Source organism: Talpa occidentalis, unplaced genomic scaffold, assembly GCF_014898055.3.
Source record: "Talpa occidentalis isolate TD23 unplaced genomic scaffold, MPIMG_talOcc4v2.1 talOcc4.2, whole genome shotgun sequence".
Classification (NCBI taxonomy): domain Eukaryota; kingdom Metazoa; phylum Chordata; class Mammalia; order Eulipotyphla; family Talpidae; genus Talpa; species Talpa occidentalis.
Genome location: NW_023602073.1, coordinates 139,001,823 through 139,024,252, shown reverse-complemented (window position 1 = coordinate 139,024,252; position 22,430 = coordinate 139,001,823). Strand labels below are relative to the sequence as shown.

The 22,430-nt window shown below is 37.7% G+C and overlaps 1 protein-coding gene across 4 annotated transcripts in view; it reads right to left on the bottom strand.

Annotated features, from left to right (window-relative positions):
* Positions 1 to 22,430, bottom strand: part of ADGB (androglobin) — a 115,585-nt gene that overhangs the window by 12,410 nt on the left and 80,745 nt on the right. For 2 of the 4 annotated variants that reach the window (XR_008552804.1, XR_008552805.1), the window contains exons 28-36: positions 20,640 to 20,839; positions 19,973 to 20,084; positions 17,101 to 17,261; positions 12,855 to 13,031; positions 12,054 to 12,156; positions 9,174 to 9,374; positions 4,111 to 4,201; positions 3,264 to 3,447; positions 299 to 480 (exon numbers count right to left, since the gene is read on the bottom strand). Coding sequence is in view for 2 of the 4 variants with exons in the window: in XM_037520537.2 (XP_037376434.1) it covers positions 295 to 480; positions 3,264 to 3,447; positions 4,111 to 4,201; positions 9,174 to 9,374; positions 12,054 to 12,156; positions 12,855 to 13,031; positions 17,101 to 17,261; positions 19,973 to 20,084; positions 20,640 to 20,839 (1,415 nt within the window). In the remaining 2 variants the exon portion in view is untranslated. Of the gene's footprint in view, positions 1 to 107; positions 481 to 3,263; positions 3,448 to 4,110; positions 4,202 to 9,173; positions 9,375 to 12,053; positions 12,157 to 12,854; positions 13,032 to 14,196; positions 14,396 to 17,100; positions 17,262 to 19,972; positions 20,085 to 20,639; positions 20,840 to 22,430 lie in introns of those variants that run through there. The other 2 variants (XM_037520537.2, XM_054697907.1) reach the window with 2 other exon arrangements.

Below are 22,430 nucleotides of genomic sequence, written 5' to 3'. Positions count from 1 at the left end.
TACATTTTATTACACTCTAAATCTTATGGAGCAATTTTTATTAAAACTAGAAAAGTTTAAACTCTAATGACTTCAAGTAATAGCTTTCTGAAAAAAGCTGACTAGTTAACATTAAAATACAGAAACTATTCCTAAGATAGAAAAAATTATTCTCAATACCTATCTACCAACAGGCAAAGCCACAGATCATTACACATGGCATAAAGAATAAATTTGGATAAGGGATAAGGAATAAATGGGAGAAGGAATAAATTCCTCTTTAGAACAAGCACAGTAGTATCTAGCGTCTCCTGCTTACTTTTTCTTTGATTTCTTTTTTCTCTGCCCATCAGGGGCCTGTGCCTTCTTCTCTGGCTCAGCCCGCTTTGCGGCTTCCTCTGCAGCCAGCTCCTCCAGTCGGAGGCGCTCAGCTTCCAGCAGCTTGTTTCTGTACTCTTCCCTGATGTGGAAGATCTTCTGCCGCTCATCATCTAAAGAATCCTATTCCAACACACAACCCCAATTAAGTCAGTTACACTGACAAAAGGTTATGGTGCCAGAAAACAAAACAAGAAACAAAAACGTAACGACTTTATCCCTTCCTTATGCGATAGATTCACATGGGCAGTGATTAAGGAGTGATGAAAATTAGGTCGTGTTCTCAAATGTCTATCAATATATAAAACATAAGCTAGCAACAAAACCTTCGTGAGGGGGGGCCTCCCTGGTGGCCAAGGAGTTATAAGTCTCAGTGCTGTCACCACTACAGCCTGAGTTCGATCCCCCGGCCAGGGAGGTGACCCACATGGCGCAGCAGACCTCTCCTGTCACCCCCGCTGCTCCCCTCAGCAGTGCATTTGAGTACATCTGCCTGTTCTGTTCCCCACTCTGTCTCTGGTGAATCCTCTCTGCCCCCCATCTCTGGCCTACACCCCAGTTCTTCTAAGCCAAAAAAAAAAAATAATAAAGGTAGTTTAGATCTTAACAGAATGGTAAATAAAAGTATTGGAGAAAATCAAAGAGAAAGGTGAAGAGAGAAACAGGTAAAGGTTTTAGGTAAAGCAACTATCTGCTTTAAATGAGTTCTAGTATAACCTATAAAGAACAGGAGGCTCAAAGTCTCTCACCTACTAACTGCTCAACAAATTACTAGTTCCCACATGTATTCTAGCTCTGAAAAATATGTCTGAGCTGTACTTGAAGAACTTTCAAATAATACCACCTCATCCCTGGGTTATTGCTGCCATTGTCGGTTTGTTTTCATTCCCACTACTCCAAAATAACTTTATCAAGGAGACCAGTGACCTATATGTAGTTAAACCCAAGATCATTTCTAAATCCTATTCTTCCTCTCTCCTCCTGATGAACTGATTTCACCTGGCTTCTTGGACACCACACACCTCTTGAACTTGTCATGGATCTCACCAGCTGCTCCCTCTTAGTTGCCTTTGCTGATTTCTCCTTCATCTCTTTGTGTTGAAGTGACAATGTTCAGGGTCACAGGCCCCTTCCCTGTGTGCTGTCATTCAACCCTCTAGTTAAATTACACTCATGTATTTTTGGGCCCCCAATTTTTTTAAAATCTCCAATACTTATCTCTCTGTCCCAAATTTAAGAGCCAATAGAGAGTGCTGAACTTCTACTCAACACCTTCACATGACTATCTGATATATTAAAATGCCCATTTTGATATAAAAGCTATATCTAAAATTGTTCAAAACTGATATCCTCATCTTTGTTCACAGACCATCAGATTTGAGAGTGACTCAAACAATCAGTTGTTTAGGGAAAAAAAAAAAAAACAACTATTTGCTAGCTCCTCTCTTTCTCTTATAATACAACAACTGATCAGGAAATCCTGCTGTCTCAACTTTCAGAGTAACAGTGCCCAGTTGTTGCTCACCACCTCTGCCTCCCACCTGGTGCACCGCCATTACATCTCACACACTCAAGGCAAGGAAGTCCTGTGTAGCTTAGAGATGGGGATACTTTCTGGGAACTGCCTCATTAAGTGATTTTGTTGTTGTGTGAACACTTATCAGCAGAAATTTTGAACACTTTGGGGCTGCGATGAACCAAACAACCTGAGATTAAATCAAGCAGGGAAAGTGATGCCCTCAAGGGAGCCATTCCTTGATGTATGAGGCTATTGCTGGCATAAAACATAGGACATAGACAGCTATGAAGTCAAGAGGTGGCAGGGATTTGGGGACCACTGCAGTTCATGGTGGTCCGTCCTTGATCAAACGTCCTTTTGAAATGCATGATTGTGGCCTCTGCACAGATGTCTCTCTCTTCTTTTACATGTGCTCACTTTTCTGTATCTTTCCCATGCATGTGTGTTGCAGACAAGAGGGAAGAAAAAAATCATTCTATTTGGTGGAAGTTCATCCATGCACATTTACTGAATTTTCCCATTCCCAGTTTGGTACCTTTCAATTAAGTCTGATCTTTCATGCTGCAGAAATGTCTGGATAAAGCCCCTCTGTTCTCTGTTCTGCTGGACGTGTGATGGAAAGTTGAGGTAGAGAGCTGCAGTTCTAACTGCTGAGGAAACAGCTTTAATCTGAATGTTGGAATAACCGTGCATTTCTTCCTCTCACTTCACTTTCACATCCTAATATGGCTGGTATCTCCAACTTCTGAGCTTTTGGGAGACTCAATGAAGCAAATTAGGTGGATCTGAAGTTTTTCTTTTATTTTCGGCTTAGGATTTGACTGTCTCAAGTCTGAATATGATCTTCATCCAGCTATTTTGCAACTTCACATATTTTGTTGTGTTCTCTGTCATTCTTCACATCTTTGTGGATAGATTTCCAATAATGCATTTTAGAGGGGTTTTAGGAAGTTGGTAAAATTAGCTGTGTATATGCAATTTGCCATCCTTTTTTTTTTTTTAAAGATTTATTTGTGCATAAAAGAACTGGGGTGGTGTAAGCCAGGGGTGCAGAGGGGGTGGTGAAAGGATTCACCAGAGAGAGTGGGGAGCAGAACAGACAGATGTATTGAAATGCATTGCTAAGGGGAGCTGTGGGAGAGACAGGAGAGGTCTGCTGCATCATGTGGGCTGCTCCCTGGCCAGCCAGGGATGGAATTTGTGCTGCAGTGGCTGGTAGAGCCTGACAGCGCTCTTTAACCCCTGCACCACCAGGGAGGCCCAATTTGCCACCCTTTTCAAGAAGTTGTGAACCAAATGCTTTTAAGACATTTTAATATGCATATGCCATATTAATATTATAAAGTATTCTATCAACTATGGTCCATATATGCTCTTATAGACTCACCCGCATTTCTCCATACATCCTCAGGATTTCTTCCTTTAACTGAGACCTTTGCTCTTGGTTCCAGTTTCGGATACTAAGGATTCTGGTCCTGTATTGCCGGAACTGATGAATCTCCTCTGCCTTTTCCATTGCCTGCTGCTGGCTGAGTTCCTCTGTTTGCAGCACAGGCTCACTTTCTGTTTTCCTTGAGATGAAAACATCAAAAGAGATCTATACATCACTTGAGAATGCCAGAATGAAACTTAGCACTCAGTTAAAAATCCTATCAACAGTGTGGTGGTCTGAATGAAATCAAATATTAGAGATAGAACGAATAAAACATTATTTTCAAATGACTATTCTTCATTGAGTTGCTGAAATTTTAGGAAATTATTTTCAAAAGCATCAGTAAATTTAGAAGTGTTATTCGATGAGGTGATTTGTGTTCACAACTGTGATAATATTTTCCATTTTAATTTTTGTAGCTCAATAATCTTGAATATATTTTAGAGCTTTTCAATATACCCAAGTAAAAATCTCTCTCATATCTGTTTAGTTCTTAAGAAAACTGAATCAAATTTAAATAATAGCAGCAGGTTTAGTGGTTATTTTCAATACTTAAACTCACCTTAATCAAACTACAAATTAAATCTTTATGGAAAACATTTAATAACTTTTATGACTGACTTAAAAGTTTTTTGCTAAATCTGAGATGGAAAATCATGTGCTTCTAAAATTTTAGATTCACTGAAATTTATATTAAGCTTTAATTTTCAAATTTTCAATGGTTTAGCAACTTCTCATTGGCAATGTATTCAAAACTCTATAAATGGGGATGTCTACATTAATCATACTTATTGAAACTTACCGTAGGTATTGAGTTATGTCTATGTTCTCTAGCTCTTTCTGAATAAGTTGTGGAGACACTGTGAAAACTGTCAGGGATTGTGAAAAAGGCCCTGTTTAAAAAAAAAAAGTCTTAGACATTTAAAAAAGAATCAATAATGATTAACTAAATGATGTTATGTCTCATTTTAATTGAAAATAGTATTTTCTGTTAACAAAATCATTGATTGGACTTGGCTTACTTAATATGGTTTTAATGTGGTTGCCGGGGTAGAATATAAATGTGTTTTAAGACACAGAGTCATTCCTTCAAGAAATATTTAACCCAATGAAGTAAAAAATATGTAAGTAAACACTGCAAAGCAAATCAGTAAGAGCTTTGACTCCATAGATCCATAGTAAACCTGGTAAGAAGAGACTTGAGACATAGACTGAGTCAAAAACATTAGCTATTTAACCTGTTTAGATCATTTCATCTTTTTCAATTATTGAAGTATAATTTACATACCATAATATTCACCACTTTAACAGATATTTTAAGATTTTAGTAAATTTACAGAGTGGTGCAACCAACACAAAAATCTAATTTCAAAACATTTCCATCATCTTTTTTGTTCTTTCAAAGCCATTCTTCATTCCCAAGACAAGTTCCAGGCACACAATAATCTATTTTGTATCTCTAAAGTTTTGTCTTACCTGCATGTTTCACAGGAGTAAGGTACTTTGGTAAAATTATGTTTGACTTTTAAAGAAACTTTCAAATCATAATGCTTTAAGTACCATTATCTTCACAATATATTCTGAAGTCACAAAGGAAAAATTCTCCCATTTGGTTCTTTTTCTTTTAAATAATTGGTTTATAAAACATTATATAAATTTCAGGTGTACAGTATTACAATTTAACATGCCATCTAATGAATCTACCAAATGTCTAGTTTCCATCTACACCCAAGAATTGATCCCTTTTACCAAATACGCCCATCCCCCAATCTCTTTCCCTCTGATGACCAACCTTTGCTCCCATTATCCATGATTTTGTTTTTGTGTGTTCATTTGTTTATATTTTTATAAGATTCAGGTGTACAGTTGGTAATTCAACATCTGTATGTATTACATTATGATCACCACTGAAAGTCTGCTTCCCATTCATCACCAAACTATTCATTCTATCCATTTTACCCACTGCTACCCTCCCACCAAGTGCCTCTCTCTGGTAATGATATTATGTTTTCAGAATCTAAGGGTTTGATTTTTTTTCCACTTGTCTCCTTGCTTGTTTGCTTTCTTTATTTATCTTCCACATGAGTGAAGTCATATGATATATGTCTTTCTCCATTTGACTTATTTGACTTTAGCATATTCCGTGTAAGATCCTTCCATGTTGTCATAAATGGCAGGATTTCTTTTTTTTTTTTTAATAGGAGTAGCATTCCAGTGTGTGTGTGTGTGTGTGTGTGTGTGTGTGTTTGTGTGTGTGTGTGTGGTGGATGGAAACTAGACTTTTGGTGGGGCCATCACATAGCAGGCTGAGTTGTAATGCTGTACACCTGAAACATACAATGTGCATGTCTGCCCATCAGTGGGCATTTAGGTTGTCTCTATTCCTTGGCTCTGTGAATAAAACTGCAATGAACATAACTTTTAGTTTTATTTAAATGGATGATCTGGGAGTTTTTTTTAAAAAACCTTCACTTGCTCAAATCCCTGCTCCTACTCCTTTCAGAATCTTTGAAGTGGGTGCGATAAAGGAATGAAAGGGTCTGAATTATTAAAAAATATTTCTTGAGCGCATACTTGTATTCCTTTTTTTTTTGGATTTATTTATTTATTTATACAAGAACCGGGGTATAGGCCAGATGCACGGGAGGGCGAGAGGATCCACCAGAAACAGAGTGGGGAACAGAACAGGCAGACTGCGAAATACACTGCTGAGGGGAGCAGAGGGCAAGACAGGAGAGGTCTGCCATGCCATGTGGGACCCTCTCTGGCTGGCCAGGATCAAACTGGCACTGCAGAGGCTGCGGACAGCTTCACAGTGCAGCGCTCAACTGCCTGTACCACCAGGGGAGGCCCACATACTTGTATTTCACCAGAATCCTTTACTATTCTAAATGTGTCTCTGCTTCTAACTCAAATTGAGGAAATGTGAGATCTTTTAACAGTTTCTCAACACCAAACTATATTATTTTACATCATTTATAAATATATAGTATGTTGGAAATAAATGAAGTATGGGAAATTAGCTTACATACCTTCAATCAAGTTAGCTAATATATTTGTGTATTGTTTAAATAATGCAAGGAACAGTAATGTCATACTTATATTATTTGACCTAATACCTTGCATTTTCAAAATGCTTTACATCATTTTCTAAAAATTTAGAGCTCAAAAAAGAATGTAGGCTACAACTTTGATGTTACTGTGGAGAAGAATGGAGCTATCTAGACCTAATCTGTGACTAGCAAGCTATCTGAAAATTATTTAACTTATGAACATTACTTTGTATATGACTATGATTTGGGGTATTATTCAGGTATACATCTTATATTAATTTACTTTTAAAAATTATTATGCTAAGGCATTATCTTATTAAAGGACATCAATAAATTCTCATAAATTCCCACTGAATGAATTACCTTTTCTTTAAGGATGGGAGACTTCTAAAATTTGACAGCATTAAAGTTGTAGAATAAAGCAATTTCACTCTTAAGTATCTATCCATAGAACACAGAAACACTAATTCAAAAGGAAAGTAAATGCCCATGTTCATTACACCATAACCATTTACATTCATCAAGCTGTTGAAACAACCTCAGAAGGTTCAGATACAGATGAGTGGATCAGGAAGGTGTAGTGCATACACACAATGGAATACTATGGGAATCACATAAGGATATGCTTTAGCCATAAACTGTTTTAAGTACTAAAAGTCTTAGGCTGCTCTAGCAATTTGGAAAAGAGAATCATTGTTGGTGAGCGTGGAGATGTCTCCTTCCAAAATAGTCCCTTTCCTGGCTGTGTTCTGAACCAGTAGATATGTGACTGGAGAAATGAAGTGTCCTGTTTGAGGCCAGGGGCCATTTTCATGGGATGCTAGAGCAGGCCAAAGCCTCCACACCCTAAGTCTTAAGTAGTGCCTCCGACCTAAGGCTAAGCAGTGGACTTAGACTTGCCATGTGAGTCCAGTGCATTCTTTCCAAAGGTATCAATCAGATAAGATACTTGGCATCCTTAGCCACAGAAAGACAAGTAGTTGCTTAGGGGGAAGTCCTTCCTCATAGTGACTAGGAATGTGACAGACATTTCACTGTAACACCTTCCAAGAAGGATTTAGGTTCATTTTAGTGAATAAATGCAAATCCACTTCACACAGAAATAATCCAAGTTAGGGTGTGGTTTGCATACCATGGAACATTTCTCTTCAACATTTTGGATTCCAAATAACTAAAACTTGTTATATAAGGTACAAAGAAAATCTAATGTGTATCATACTACAGTAAAAAAAAAAAAAAAAAGATCTGTGTTTACGACAATTTTATATATAATAACTGTGGTGGTCTACTGTTGGGGTGAGGCCAGAGGCGCAACGGTGAAATAATTTACCAGAGACAGAGGGGAAGACAGAAAAGGCAGATTTTGAAATACCCTGGAAGGGAGCAGTTGGCAATAGGAGATATACATCTATGGGGAAAGAAGGATTTGGGGCTCTCAACATGTTTCCGTGGGCTTTTTCATAAGTGGGGGAGTCGGTCTCTGCTGGTTGTTATCTGTTGGCTCATCAGGTTTTGGTGGGTTTTCTCACAAGTGTCCTGCCTGGTTCTGTTTGCCTGTTTCCACATTCCCCAGAATTCTCCATAGCTCCCTATTGGTCATGTGGACCCATGGCTACTCCATCAGTTTCTCATCTATTTTGTCTCTCCCGGCATTGTTCAGCTTGAGCAAAGTGCCGAGACTATATTTTAACTCTATTAAATGACACCCCAACAGGCACTGCAATTTTATCTTCAAGATTTGTAGACACAAACAACAGTACAAAAATACACCTACACTTTATTTATTTTTTTTTTTTTTGGAAGTTTTCAACAATACTTTAATGACCAAGTTCAAAGATTGATAATTTATGCCAGAAATTTTGAACAACATATCTTAATTTTGCCCTATTTCTTTTTTTTTTTTTATTAAATTTTATTTTTATATTCCCCCATACAATTGCAAACGCCCCATTCTGACCCCAATCCTTCCCCTCCCGCCCCCCACCCCCCAAAAAGTGTCTCTGGTTCATAGTTTTTTGTTGATTTTGATTTTCACTTTCTTATATTCATTTTCCTGGTCCCTTATTTAAGTTTTCTAGATTCCTGCTATGAGTGAGACCATCCGGTATTTTTCTTTTTCTTTTTGGCTTATTTCGCTGAGCATGAGCCCTTCCAGTGCCATCCATGTTGCTGCAAATTGCATGTGTTTATCTTTTTTGAATGCTGAGTAATATTCCATGGTATATATGTACCACATCTTCTTGATCCAGTCATCTATTTTTGGGCATTTGGGTTGTTTCCAAAGCTTAGCTATTGTAAACAGTGCTGCTATAAACATAGGAGTGCAGGTGCTCTTTGGAATTGATACACTTTATTTTTTAAGTTTTGTCTGCTTTTATCTTTAGGTAAAGACTCTAGTAATGAGGTCCTAGAGTAGATTATCAGCACCAGTAAGCGAAAGGGAGAGCTATGAATCCAAAGTACATGTTTCCTATGTGATAAGCTTAGCCATCATATGTTTAAGTTACTACCTTTGCCAGAATTTCTACTTCAAAATATTCATTTATGATGGCTGTCTACAGCCACTGCACCATGAGTTCAATCCCTGGCCAGGGAGTTACCCACATGGTGCAGCAGACCTCTCTAGACTCACCTGCTGCTCCCCTCAGCAGTGTATTTCAGTAGCTCCACCTATCTGCTCCCCACTCTGTCTCTGGTGAATCCTCTCACCCCACACCTCTGGCCTACACCCCAGCTTTCGTGTGCACAAATAAGTAAATCTTTAAAAAATATATTTGTTTATAACAATGATAATGACAGCAACACTTCCTACCTTTTTCTTTCTGTTCTCGTTCCTCCTTCCCTGCTGCAGATATTCCACTTTCATTGTTCATCATTTTTGCCAGATCCCTGAAACCCTTAGTCATTTGCCACTTCTTCCACAGTAAGGAGCCTGATGGTATGGTCTCTCTGGTTTCCAAACGCTCAGAAATCTTGGAGCCTGGCTCTTTCAAGGCACTTGAAGATGTTTCCACTACAACATGAAATGTGCATTACTGAAAACACTTGTGTGGGATAACATCACATGCAACAAGTAACAGGGCTGACGGGAGCACAGAACTGGAGCAGAAGACTGGAGGAAAGCTTCCCAACGTCTAGCCAGAGCAATCCCAAGTAATCCATGGTACCTCAGAAGATGGCATAGATGGCCCTGGCAGCCAGTCTATATAGAAGCTGCCTCAAGATGGGATAGTAGGGACTTTTTGGAGGTGAGACATGACAAATAGAAAGGGGCTTTCTGGACCAGTGGAGCTGCTGTTAGGTGGGGCACGAGAGGCGTGTGCTTGGAGAGGGCTCTTCTCTCTGGGGAGGGAATCCTGTGTATAGAAACATGGTGACATGTCCCCCTTTTTGAGACGCATATGGTGTCATATTTCACTCTGAATGAGTGGCAGTACTAGGTTAGTGCTTAAGAGCAGGGAGACATGGTGGAAAAAGAGGAAGTCATTCAGTAGTCAAAAGTTGGTTCTTTAAAAATGTTGTTAGAACTGGTGCACTCCCTACAGCAAGACTGATAGAGGGTTAAGAAGAACTGGTGCACTCCCTACAGCAAGACTGATAGACAGTTAAGATAAAATTTGTTGCAGGAAGTTTAACTTAGATAAAATAGACAAACTTCTTGTAAAACAAAATTTACTAGCCCTAATTCAAGAAGAAATATAACGGCATATAGAGGACAAGCTGATGAGTGCAAATACATGAAGTTCAAGAACAGGCAAAATTAATTGATGGTGATAAAGGTCACTCTGGTATTTACCTGAAGGAGAAGATGACTGGGAAGGGAATGAGGAGGACTTGGAGAATTTTTAAGTGTTTTATATCTTGATCTGAAGGTGGCTCCTGAGTGTACACATATGAGGAAATTCATCAAGCTGACCGATTCAGATCTGTGGCTTTATTACGCGTAAGTCGTAGGACTAGGCCAGAATCCTTTGACCCCTATGTCCTCTAGTTCTTCTCTTTGGAAGGAGATCTCAAGTTTAGCAAAAATTCTGCTGAACTGATTTATTACGAACCCACACACTATTTATTTATAGTCAAGCAGCCCTCTCCTCCCCACTTTAATCAAGTTCCTCTTCTCCGACCTTGACACCCAACCAGGTTCCTCTGGGTAATTTTCCATCCACTCCTTGTCCTGCTTGTTGGCCGAATGTCCCATTTGCCCAGTTCTATGAAGTTAAGTTCAATGTCTCTGCTATCACAATAGTCCTGAATTTTTTCTCGCCATTTTAAACATCTGTCCAGAGCAATGTAGATTTTTACTTAATAGTACATTTTTAACAAAATTTAGAGCCTAAAAGCCAAGAGCTGCAGTCTATTCATCTCTGTATTCCTAGACTTTAATGATCAGGGGTGTGAGTGCATTAGGAGTTAGAAATGTTTCAGATGCCAACTTCGTCACTTTTTAAAGGTGGGACTTAGGAAAAACAAGGCAACTTTGAGTTTGGTCTCTTTATCTGTAAAATGGGGGTAGTTATGTCTACTTCTTAATCACTGTAGGTTAATGTAGGGTAATAAACAAAAGGCTTTGAACAAATGCTCTCCTCAGGATAACATGATTAGGGTGATATTTGTTGTTCTGTACTCTTCACATAAAAACTTAAAGAACATTATTTTTATAACAGTTATTAAGTTATACTCCTGCAGATGTGAAAGTGTAAAAGCATGACTTGGTATGTGACTATCTTTAGACTCCCTAGACACAGCCCCCTGTAGTAATGGACTGAAGCAGCCAGGTGTTTATGAGAAGACACTGGGTTCAGAGAGAGCTCTGTCTCTGGGTATCTTAGAATATTACTCTGGACCTGTATCCTTATTTTTTTTTAAAGATTTATTTATTTATGTGTACAAGAACTGGAGTGCAGGCCAGAGGTGTGGGGGCGGTGAGAGGATTCACCAGAGACAGAGTAGGGAACAGAATAGGCAGAATGACTGAAATACACTGCTGAGGGGAGCAGCAGGGAGACAGAAGAGGTCTGCTGTGTCATGTGGGTCAGCTCCCTGGGCAGGGATCAAGCTCATGTTGCAGTGGCTGGTGATAGTTTGATAGTGCTGTCTTTTACCCCTACCCCACGAGGGAGTGGGCCTGTATCCTGTATTTGTCAGTGGGTTGATGTAAGTAGAAAATGAAATAATTAGTATTTTACAGTTCCAGGCCCAAGGCAATAACTTAAAGCAGTTAGTTTTACTATTATTATAACTATTAGTTATAATAGTTTTACTATTATAATAGTTTTACTATTATTATAACTATTATTTACTGTTCTTGTTATTAGAAAGTGTTGTCAACTTCATATACCACAATCTTCTACTCAGATTGTACCCTGATTTCTGGTTTATCATTTTTTAAATAGGGAAAATCACATCTGTGGGGGACAAGGAAAACATAAACTGGGTAAAAAGAAAGCATCTCAAATTTGTGTGGACTATGAGTGATTTGTTGGTTACCGCCCCTTGGCGGGGATAGCTGAGGGGGGCTCCTATGCTTCCCAAATACCAACAATAATGTCAGCCAATGTTTCTTTCTATTTTCTTACAGGGTGGTATGAAACTATTTACAATGCTTGAAGCAGTACAGTCTGAAATGTTTTCTTTTCATCAAGTAAAGCTTGCTACCTTTTAAAGAAGTGCAAATAGGTGGCAGGACACTGACCTTCTTCCGGTGGTTTAATCTGGCTTTCGGACACAAAGACATTCTCAGCATCAGGTATTTTCTTAAGATACTTGGTCACGTAACGCAGACGAGCCTGCAAAGCCTGAAGAACAAACATGATCAACCAACAGTAGAATTGATAGCATCTGCCTACTCTTAAGAAAACAGGAAAATGTGCATGTGTAGGGCAGTTTGAACCACTGAGGCTCTTATTTTCACATAAACTCAAATTCTGAACCCTCCATGATTGTGATAATTATTTATGAGAACTAATGAAGAAGCAGCCTTAAAACTAATTCCCTGGGCAGGCTGCCTCAGAGCCAGTGTCTCCAGAACCTTTTTCATCTGCCTCACAAGCTCTGAATTGGAACATGAAGTGCATGTGATAATGTTTCACTCTGTTAGTGATTCTTATATACACTGTAGGGCTTGGGAGGCAAGAGGTATGTGTGTCCAGCAAGGACCAACACCAGCTCTGCATCTAGGGCTGTGAAATTCTGTGTACTTTCTTACTGGAGATCCTCAGGGACAGATATGGGTACAGCACAGATGAAATGAAACCCACAGTTGTGTCAACAGCGACACGATTACATGCTTTGCTTTTGCAAATCATCTGGTGTCAGGAGGGTGATAGCTCATAAGATGTCCAGGTGCGGTGCTAACATTTAGGTGGTCCATGTATCACAAAATTTCAGAGACCTTTCCTAAAGGAAAGACCATGTTGCTTCTCTAGTGTGGCTCTTCCCCCAGACCAAGCTTAGGGATTAAAAGTAAAAGTACAACTTTTCAAGCCATGGTGACCTTAATTGACCGTCCTGGCTCGGCCATCTCCCAGGCCTGCTTCATAGCACGGATTTCATCTGCTCGCTCTGTATCTTTTTTCACTTCAATAAACTCTGCTTCATTGTGTTCAGTGACCAGCCTCAGAATCCAGTAGGGTTTATTTGGGTCTTCTTGTTGAGAGTGAATCGTGGCTATCTGAGAAAACAGAATCATTTCTTTGGGTCAGATGCTTTTCCTCTTTCCAAAAGTTCTAGTTTTCACCCTCTATTTCATCATTTTACTTTTTAAGTATTTGTCCAGGTGAAGTAAGAACAGATATCCACAAAAGATTTGGACAATCTTTTATTCATAATAGCCAAAAGAGGAACAATATAAAAGTCTACCAGCTGATGAATGGACAGAAATGTTGTAATATATTAATAGGAAGGGATATTAATGAACATTAAAAAGTAAATTAATAGCATAACCCACAGTACAATTGGATCTCACAGGCAGACATTATACTGAGAAAAGAAGCTGAGCACAAAAGAAATCATCTTGCATGATTCATTCATATGAAATTCCAGAACCGCAAAACTGTTGTCTGGAGTTAAATTTAAATTTAATCACATGTATTTTCACTGATAGGATCACTTTATAATTAGTAACATTGAATCCAAACTGCACATGAAAATTTTGTCCAGTGGCCCCACCATCCCTACTTTGCCCCACCTGCATCATTAGAGATGGGCAATTGACATTGTCTGTAAAGTGCTAGTAACCACACCAAATTCAAGCCTTTCTCCCTATCAGATTGCCATCAGTGAATCTCAATTATGTAGACATTTTCAAGCCATATGTCAAGCTGCTCCCAACCTATGGTTCAAGAAAGTGATCCTATGAGACAGAAATATTGCTGATGTTCCTAATAAATTGATATCAGGTATGCACAGACCTGGAAATGAGCAACTATTGCTGCCCTCCTTTTCGTGAAGAGATCCTGTATGTGTTTGGACGATTGATAGAGTAAAAGGCAGTATTTGCATTTTAGAAAGTAGATAGTAAAAATAAGCAATTTAAATTTAAGAAAAAGTTAGCTTTTCCACATGAAAGAAAATCAATGATAAAATAAAGTCAACATGATTATGATGATTAAAGTGAAAACACAAAATATAATATGATTGTTTCTGTTTCTTACTTGGGACATATATTAACAAAATTTCAAATATTTAGTCAATTTTCAAAAACATAATGTTTGCAGGCAGAAAGAGGAGCCCCCGAACTTGCATGCTCTAAACAGATCCTTCCATCCTCCACATAAAGACAACACACACACTAGTACGCAAGACCTTCAATAGAAAAGAACTTTAATAGACTTAGTGTGCATAACATAAAAAAGATAGCAGATAAAGGATAATTTCCCAATAAAATTCCCAAAGTTACCCATCCCCTGGTGTATAAATGCCCAGCCAGATAGGTTTGTCCCAGAGCGGGACCACTGAGGCCCAAATGCTTGCCACAAGTCTAAGTCATCTTCTACTGGTAAGCCATAAGAAAAGGGCAGAATGGGTCAGGCAAATCTGAAAGGAAAGGAACAAAAGCAAAGTACAAGTCAAGATAAAGCCTGCCCCTGTCAGCCTCCCCATGTGTCTCTCACCCATGTCTCTTGTCTCATCCAAGTGTCTAGTTCTACATGCCCTAAGTCCCTGATGTACGTTCAAGGCCAAGAAGCAAGCATGGCTTGCTATGCACACTACCTCTATTGATGTTACTTTCTATTCAAGGTCTTACACACTACTAGTATATTTTGTCTTTATGCAGCAGATGGCTGAACCTATTTAGAGCGTGCAAGGTTTAGGGGAATTTGGGGTGCCCTAACAGAATGACTCTCTGAATTTTGTAGTATGTAGTTATGTAATGGAAAAGAGTTTGTTTACCTTTATTTTCATTTGTGCACTGTGATTTCCCTTTTCTGGAAAACCCTTGAAAGCATTCAGAGATTTGATGGTTTGTTTAATATTTTTCTGTCTTAACGATCTGATTCTTAATTGATGCTTTTTAAAAGGTAGTTGAGAACTTGACTTAAAATGAGCTAAACTTGAAATCATTTCCTCTAATTGCCAAAAACAGCCTTTGAAACGGAGCTTGGCAAACATTTAAAATGGAACTGAGGAATGTTCACATGTGGAAGTCCCTGGCAGAAGTGCTAGGTTGCCAAGTCCCAACACATAAATGTGACATATTCTCTGATACTGTTTAGGGGAGCACAAGAATGGCAGTTGCTGCTTCTTTGCTTCCCGCACAGAACTCTTGCACAATGGGCCACAACTACTTCTGCAGCAGCAGCTCCTCTCCACTTCATGGTATTGACAGAGGCTCAGTTGGTTTAAATCAGCGGAACTCCCAACATAAATAGAAGAGCAGCAGCCCCTGCACCATGCTCTCAGTTACCACCCCACCCATGGCGGAAGTCACCTCAAACTCGTTTAATGCACAGTGTTTCCAGGGTAGACTCCAGCTAAGAGAGTAAATCTTGCACGTACAAGTGAACAGGTGTTTTTCATTATCAGACAAATCACCATCATCTCTTATCCTAACCCATTAATTTTCCTTTATTGTCTATTTTATTAGTGCTGCTGACATCCTATATTGTTAATTCAGCTGGAAATCTGGAGCTTATATTTTATTCTTTACCACCCACCTTGGTTTAATAACTGAGATGCTCTTTTTTTCCCAGGAAGCTCATTAAGTCCCCTTCTCCCTTTGGACCAGTTCTTGGCACACCTTGTAGATTTTTGCCTGGAGGAACAGCACTGAACTATTTCCCCTTATCTTGTCCTTCCCTCTTTAAATTACTATCCTTAAAAAGCCACGAGAGAACCTGAAGTATAAATGTGATCATGTCATTACACTTCTTAACCACCATACCCTGCTTAGCCTAAGCAGTGCTGACAAATGCTGGGGAGATTTTGTCCTCTTAAGAATTTAGTTTTGGGCCGCCCCTGGTGGCGCAGGCAGTTGAGCACAGCACTGTGGGGCTATCCGCAGCCTTGTAGTGCTGGTTTGATACCGGCCTGCCAGCCAGTGAGGGTCCCACATGGCGTGGCAGACCTCTCCTGTCTCGCCCGCTACTCCCCTCAGCAGTGTATTTCAGTCAGTCTGCCTGTTCTATTCCCCGCTCTGTCTCTGGTGGATCCGCTCACCCTCCCATGCATCTGACCTGTACTCCGGTTCTTGTATAAATAAATAAATAAATAAATAAATAAATAAATCTTCAAAAAATTAAAATGTTTTAAAAAAAAAGAAGTTAGTTTTGAGTTCAGTGTTTTTAAATAACTTGCATTTGAATATCTTTTGGTCTGTGTTTGCATTCCATAAATTTGCTACCCCTATCCTCTTCCTTTTATCAAATCATTGTAATTACCTAACTGGAGGCAATTTGGAATGATGACCTCTGGGCAGTAGATAGAATCTCTAATGAGATTTCTAGGTCCTTCTCTATCTGATCTTTGCCCCTCTAGCTTTATCACTCATATTTTCATGCTCTCACACACAAAAAAAGCATTGGTTTTTTGCCTTAGATGTCTTTGCTCATTGACATTTCAGGACTTGGCTCCCCTAAAAAGAGGTTGAAATCGGTGTCTATTCTACTACCATTGCATATACAATATCTAGCATTAAAACTCTGTTCACATTGAGTGCACTCCATTAGAATATGAGTTCCTGAAGGGTAGAGACGGGATAACATTAATATTAGAAATCCAATTGACAATAATGGTGTCTTATGTGCTAAAAGTTGTTAACACTTTCTTTTTTTTTTTCAAATTTATTTATTTTTATACAAGAACCCGGGTACAGGTCAGATGCGCAGGAGAGTGAGAGGATTCACCAGAGACAGAGCAGGGAACAGAACAGGCAGACCCACGAAATACACTGCTGAGGGGAGCAGCGGGTGAGACAGAAGAGGTCTGCTTTGCCATGTGGGATTCTCACTAGCCCGCCGGGATCGAACCCAGGCTGCAGAGGCTGCGGACAGCTTCACAGTGTGGTCCTCAACCGCCTGCGCCACCAGGGAGGCCTCAGTTAACACTTTCTGATTCTGAACTATGGAAAGGAAATTGCAGAAGGTTCCAGGAAAGTCCTTACAGTATCTAAGAGGTTGCTGGAATCAGGACGATGGAATTTTCCACAATTTTGTATCCAGGAGTGATGAGCAAGTGGAGACCCAATGAACCTAAATTTATTAAATAACTTTAATTAAAAAAAAAAAAAGTAGTACACCCACCTGAGGCTCAAAACGAGGTGTTAGTTTTTCTTTGGCTATCTTTTCCTTTTCAGACTTTTCTTTGCCTTTCCTTGTTGATTTGGAAGTTCCTGTAGATTTCTGTCCCTCGCTAGGGGTATGGATATCTGGATTTCCAAAGGTAATTAATTCTTCATGTTTCTCTGCATGAGTTGGAGAAACATAACAATATAGGACAACAATAGACCAGTGAGACATGATATACAGTAAAATAATGTATGTATAAATACAAACAAGGAAAGCAAGTCAGGGGGAAATGGTTCAAGGGTTTGAGTTTCTTTTTTTTTTTTTTTTTTTTAAAAAAAAGCAAGACATTTTATAAAGATGTGTCACTTCCTTTTATAAAATTGAGAAATAATTCACATACCATAAACTCATCCAATACAATATTGAATTGATTGATTTCTATTTTAACATTTTTTTTTGTTCTCTTCCTTTTTCCTGCTTTGGGCTTAGTTTATCCTTCCTTTTCTAGTGTTATGGTTGTTTGAGTTTTGAAGTTTAAGTTACTAATTTGAGATCTCTTTTAAAAGCAAGCATTATAGCTATAAATCCCCTTCCCAGTACTTTTTTCATCATATCTCATTAACTTTAGTATGTTATACTTTGTTTTTCATTTATCTCTTAAGAATTTCTTCATTTCTCTTGATTTATTCTTTGATCCATTAGTTAAAAGCATGTTGCTTAATTTTTATATATGTGAATTTCACAGATTTGTTATTCATTTCTATTTTTTTCTGTTGTGATCAGAGAAATCATGCTTACCATGATTTCCATTCGTTGATGTTTATGTAGACCTATCTAACTGCTCTAGACATGGTTTATCCTGCAGAATGTTCCAAGTGCACTTGAGAACAATGTTTATTCTGCTGTCATTGAACAGACTGTTCTCTAGATATCTGTGATGTAAAATTTGCTATAGTGTTATTCAAGTCTTCTACAGCTTCTGACTGATTTCTGCTTGGTTATGTGTATCCATTATTACAATTGGAATGCTGAATTTTGAACCATCATTGTTGAAGTGTCTATTTCTACATTTAATCCTGTCAGTCTTTGCTTCATATCTTTTGAACTCTTGTTAAATTCATATACTGTAAAACTTGTTATATTCTTTGATGGAATATTATATTCTGAATATATCATTACAGTTAAAGAAACAGTGTTATAATCCCACTAGTAAAATTTGGGTGGCACTTGAAACCAAATACTTTTGAGAATAATACTAAAGTTTATATGTGTATTTTCAAACAGATAAGAATTTCAAAGGTACAGATAGCAACATTTGGCAAAATATACGAATGCAACATTTGGCAAAAGGATTGCAACATAACACCACTTCTAATTCTATATGAAGACAGTCACTATCACTATGTACTACCAGTTTAAGAGCCTCCTATTCTATTTCCTTAAGGGAAAGTCAGTTTCTCAGTAATTTTTGCTAAAACTTAGGTATTGAGTTATACTAAAGGTGGCGCTGTTGCCTCATTTTAAACAGAGACTAAGCCTCCAAAACTTTACAACAGAAATATCCTAAGCTGTACAAATCTAAATTTCAGTTCTTACATTTAATCATGAGTTATAAAGATGTGGGCTTCTGTTTCACCGTATCCTTACTAGCTTTTGTTGTTTCATTATATTTTTCTTGTAATGTCTGGTTGTATTTCATTTTAAAATAATATGCTATTTTTTATGATTAGATGAGTTGCTTAATTTATTTAAAAGAAAATATATTGAGGGCCTCCCCAGTGGCGCAGCGGTTGAGCGCTGGGTTGCGAAGCTGCCCGCGGCCTCTGCAGCTCTGGATCGATCCCCGGCTGCTCCCCGGCCACAAGAGGAGGGTCCCACATGGCGTGCAGACCTCTCCTGCCGCCCGCTGCTCCCCTCAGCAGTGTACTTCGGTCCTTCTGCCTGCTCTGCTCCCCGCTCTGGCTCTGGTGAATTCTCTCACCCTCCCGCGCTTCTGACTGTACCCAGTGCATGTATAAACAAGCAAACAAACAAACAAATAAATAAATATTACATGCCTCTTTAAAAAAAAAAATTTAAGAAAATATATTGGAAATGCTTATCCTTCAGATTCAGTTATTACATTGTATAATGTGATATTAAGCTATTTGAGATTCCACTTTTTACAAAGCACCAAACTATCATTTCCTCCTCAGGAATATTGACAGCAGTTTATATTTTGAGAAAATAAACCTAAAGTGTCCTTCATGAGCATATTCTCTCTCTCTTTTAATTATTGTAACAATTTATCTTTTGCCTTATACTTTCTGAACAACTTGGAAAATAAGTATAGCTAGAGACAATTCCTGTTCATTTCTAATGTAATCATCAAAGAATTTTACCAAGACAAAATGTATTTAAACTAGTTTTAAACAATTATTTTTGGCTTTTATAAGCTGGCAGTAAAAATATTGAAATGTGGGCCTCCCCAGTGGTGCAGCGGTTGAGCGCTGGGTTGTGAAGCTGCCCGCAGCCTCTGCAGCACTGGTTCGATCCCCGGCTGCTCCCCGGCCACCAGAGGAGGGTCCCACATGGCGCGCAGACCTCTCCTGCCGCCCGCTGCTCCCCTCAGCAGTGTACTTCGGTCCTTCTGCCTGCTCTGCTCCCCGCTCTGGCTCTGGTGAATTCTCTCACCCTCCCGCGCTTCTGACTGTACCCAGTGCTTGTATAAATAAATAAATAAATCTTAAAAAAAAAATTGAAATGTACAATTAGTTAAAAAATATGAAATGTTATGGGATAGGGAAGATAAATTATGAGCAATACTGTCTTAATAATTACATGACTAATTTATTATTAAACATTATGTAAAGTATAATTTCATGAATAACCATTTAGAGTGACATACCTTTGGTGTCATTTTTCTCTAAGTCCTTTAGTGCTTGAACAAATGTCATTTGACTTTCAGTGAGAGGCCAGCTGTTATACAATACCACACATTGTATAATATACTTGGAATTCTGTGAAATAAAAATGCAATGTGTAAGCACAAATATGAGACCCTCATACTTTATGATGTCAGGTATATAGTAAAAGCATATTATTTTTCTAGATCATGTATTCATGATTTAATTAAATACTACCAGATGTTTTCAGAAATTGTGTAATACCACATCAATAAAAGTTTATCGTCACATCCCAAGCAATACATTAGCATTTACAACTTTTGCATTCAGGTTTATAAATAAACCTTTTTTTTTTTTAACTTTTGTTAGTCATCAGTTTGGGAGTCAGAATTACATTACTCTCGTAAAAAGGATGGGAAAGTTGGTATTGTATTTCTGTGTTATAGAACAAGTCACTCCTAGAAAGTCTGTTGTATCTACCCCCTAAATCCAGACTAACATGCAGATTTTTTGAAAGGGAAGACTTTATTATTTCAGATTTACTATTCATTATTGGTAGTAATACTACTACGAGTAGTAGAAATAATATTAAGACCATTACTATTATTTCATATTGTGTTAGATGTTTAGGAGTCACTCAGTGCAGTAGTTTTCCTTAATGACACAGACCTGCTGTGGGGTGACCACAGATTCTTCTGTGGTAGACACACTGGTAGACTCTTCATCCATAACAGACATACCAATGTCTGCTATTGCACTTCCAGGCCTGCTCTTGTAGGATTTCTGACTTCCAGCAGTAGATTTCTTCTTAACAGACACTTCTTGTTCTTTCTTGGATGAAGAATGAGATGATAGAAGTTGCTTGCTAGCTGAGTAGGAGAAATAATAAATTTAATCTGTAATTTGTGAGCATTTCCACATCTTAGCCATTGTGAATAATGGTTCAAAGAGCTAAGTGGTACACAATTCTTTTCAAATTAGCATTGTCATATTCTTAGGTATAGTCCCTGGAGAGGGATTGCTAGGTCACCTGGCATTTCTATTTTTAGATATTTAAGGAATCTCCATACCATTTTCCATAGAGGCTGCACCAGTTTGGAAGTCATAATTACATTACTCTCATAAAAAGGACTGGAAAGTTCATATTATATTTCTGTTTTCTAGAACAAGTCACTCCTAGAAAGTCTGTAGTATCTACGCCCTAAATCCAGACTGACCTACGGAGAAGGAGAGTTCTTTTTTTGTCGCACCCTCTCCAGCATATATCGTTTCCAGTCTTTTTGATATAGGCCATTCTCACAATGTGAGGAGATATCTTATTTATAATGGCATAAAGAATATATGGCATATACATTCAATGGAAATACTAGCCGGTTGCCAGAAATAAGCCAGAAAGCGGAAGACAATTATATAAACAAGACATGATGGCAGATCCAGAAAAGTATTTTTATCAATATGAGTATAAATGGATTACATTTAAGATGAATATGGGACTGAGTAGGAAAAAAACATATAAAATAAAAATTCAAGAACTAAGTGGACAAACAAAAATGAACAGGTGAGTGATAACATGGAAAAACGAGTGTTAATGTCAGACAACTTATTAGTGTTGAAGAAAGACTTGCATTCATTTTAAAAATAAAGAACTTTATGCAACTTGCAGCACAGCATGGAAATATGTTAATATGTAAGAGATAAAATTTTATAGATTATACAATGAAATTATGGAGATACTCATTTTTCTAAAAAACTTACAAATTAAACAAAATGAAAATGAAAATCTTGAGATTTTTTTAAATACTACAATTAGAAAATTTTATTTTCATTAGAGAGAGTGTGGTATTTAGACATCATAGATATTTAATTTCAAAATAGAGTATCCATATTCTACAGAAAATGCAGTGCAACAATGATCAATCTGGTTGTTAGAATAAGGTCACAAGAAAAACACCAATGAAATCCTCAAAATAGAAAATGTATAATCCACATTATCTAACCTCACAAAATGTATTTAGATACTGATAATATAAAAAAATCTTGCCAAGACTGTTTTATTACTTAGAAACTGTAAAAATACTATAAATGTTTAAAGTTACAGACAAAATAAAAATCCATGGTTAACTACAATACCACTCATAAAACTTTATAGTTTCCTGTACAATATTATATTGTAAAGCTATATTTATAAAACATATCATTAAATATATTTAAATTAATAAAAACAGATTCAAAACATGAAACTAGACAAAAGAACATTAAACTAACTTTCAAAAGTAGATGGAAAGTTTTAAAAGATTAATATGATCACTGATAAAGGTGATGATAAATATGAGCTATTAGGAGTGATAAATGAACCCAAGTGTTTATTCTAAGAAAAAAGCAGGGAAACTTCTGAAAAGTCTAATCAAGATTACATTTTAAAAAAACAAATGAATGGCAATATTTAAAAATATTCAGACA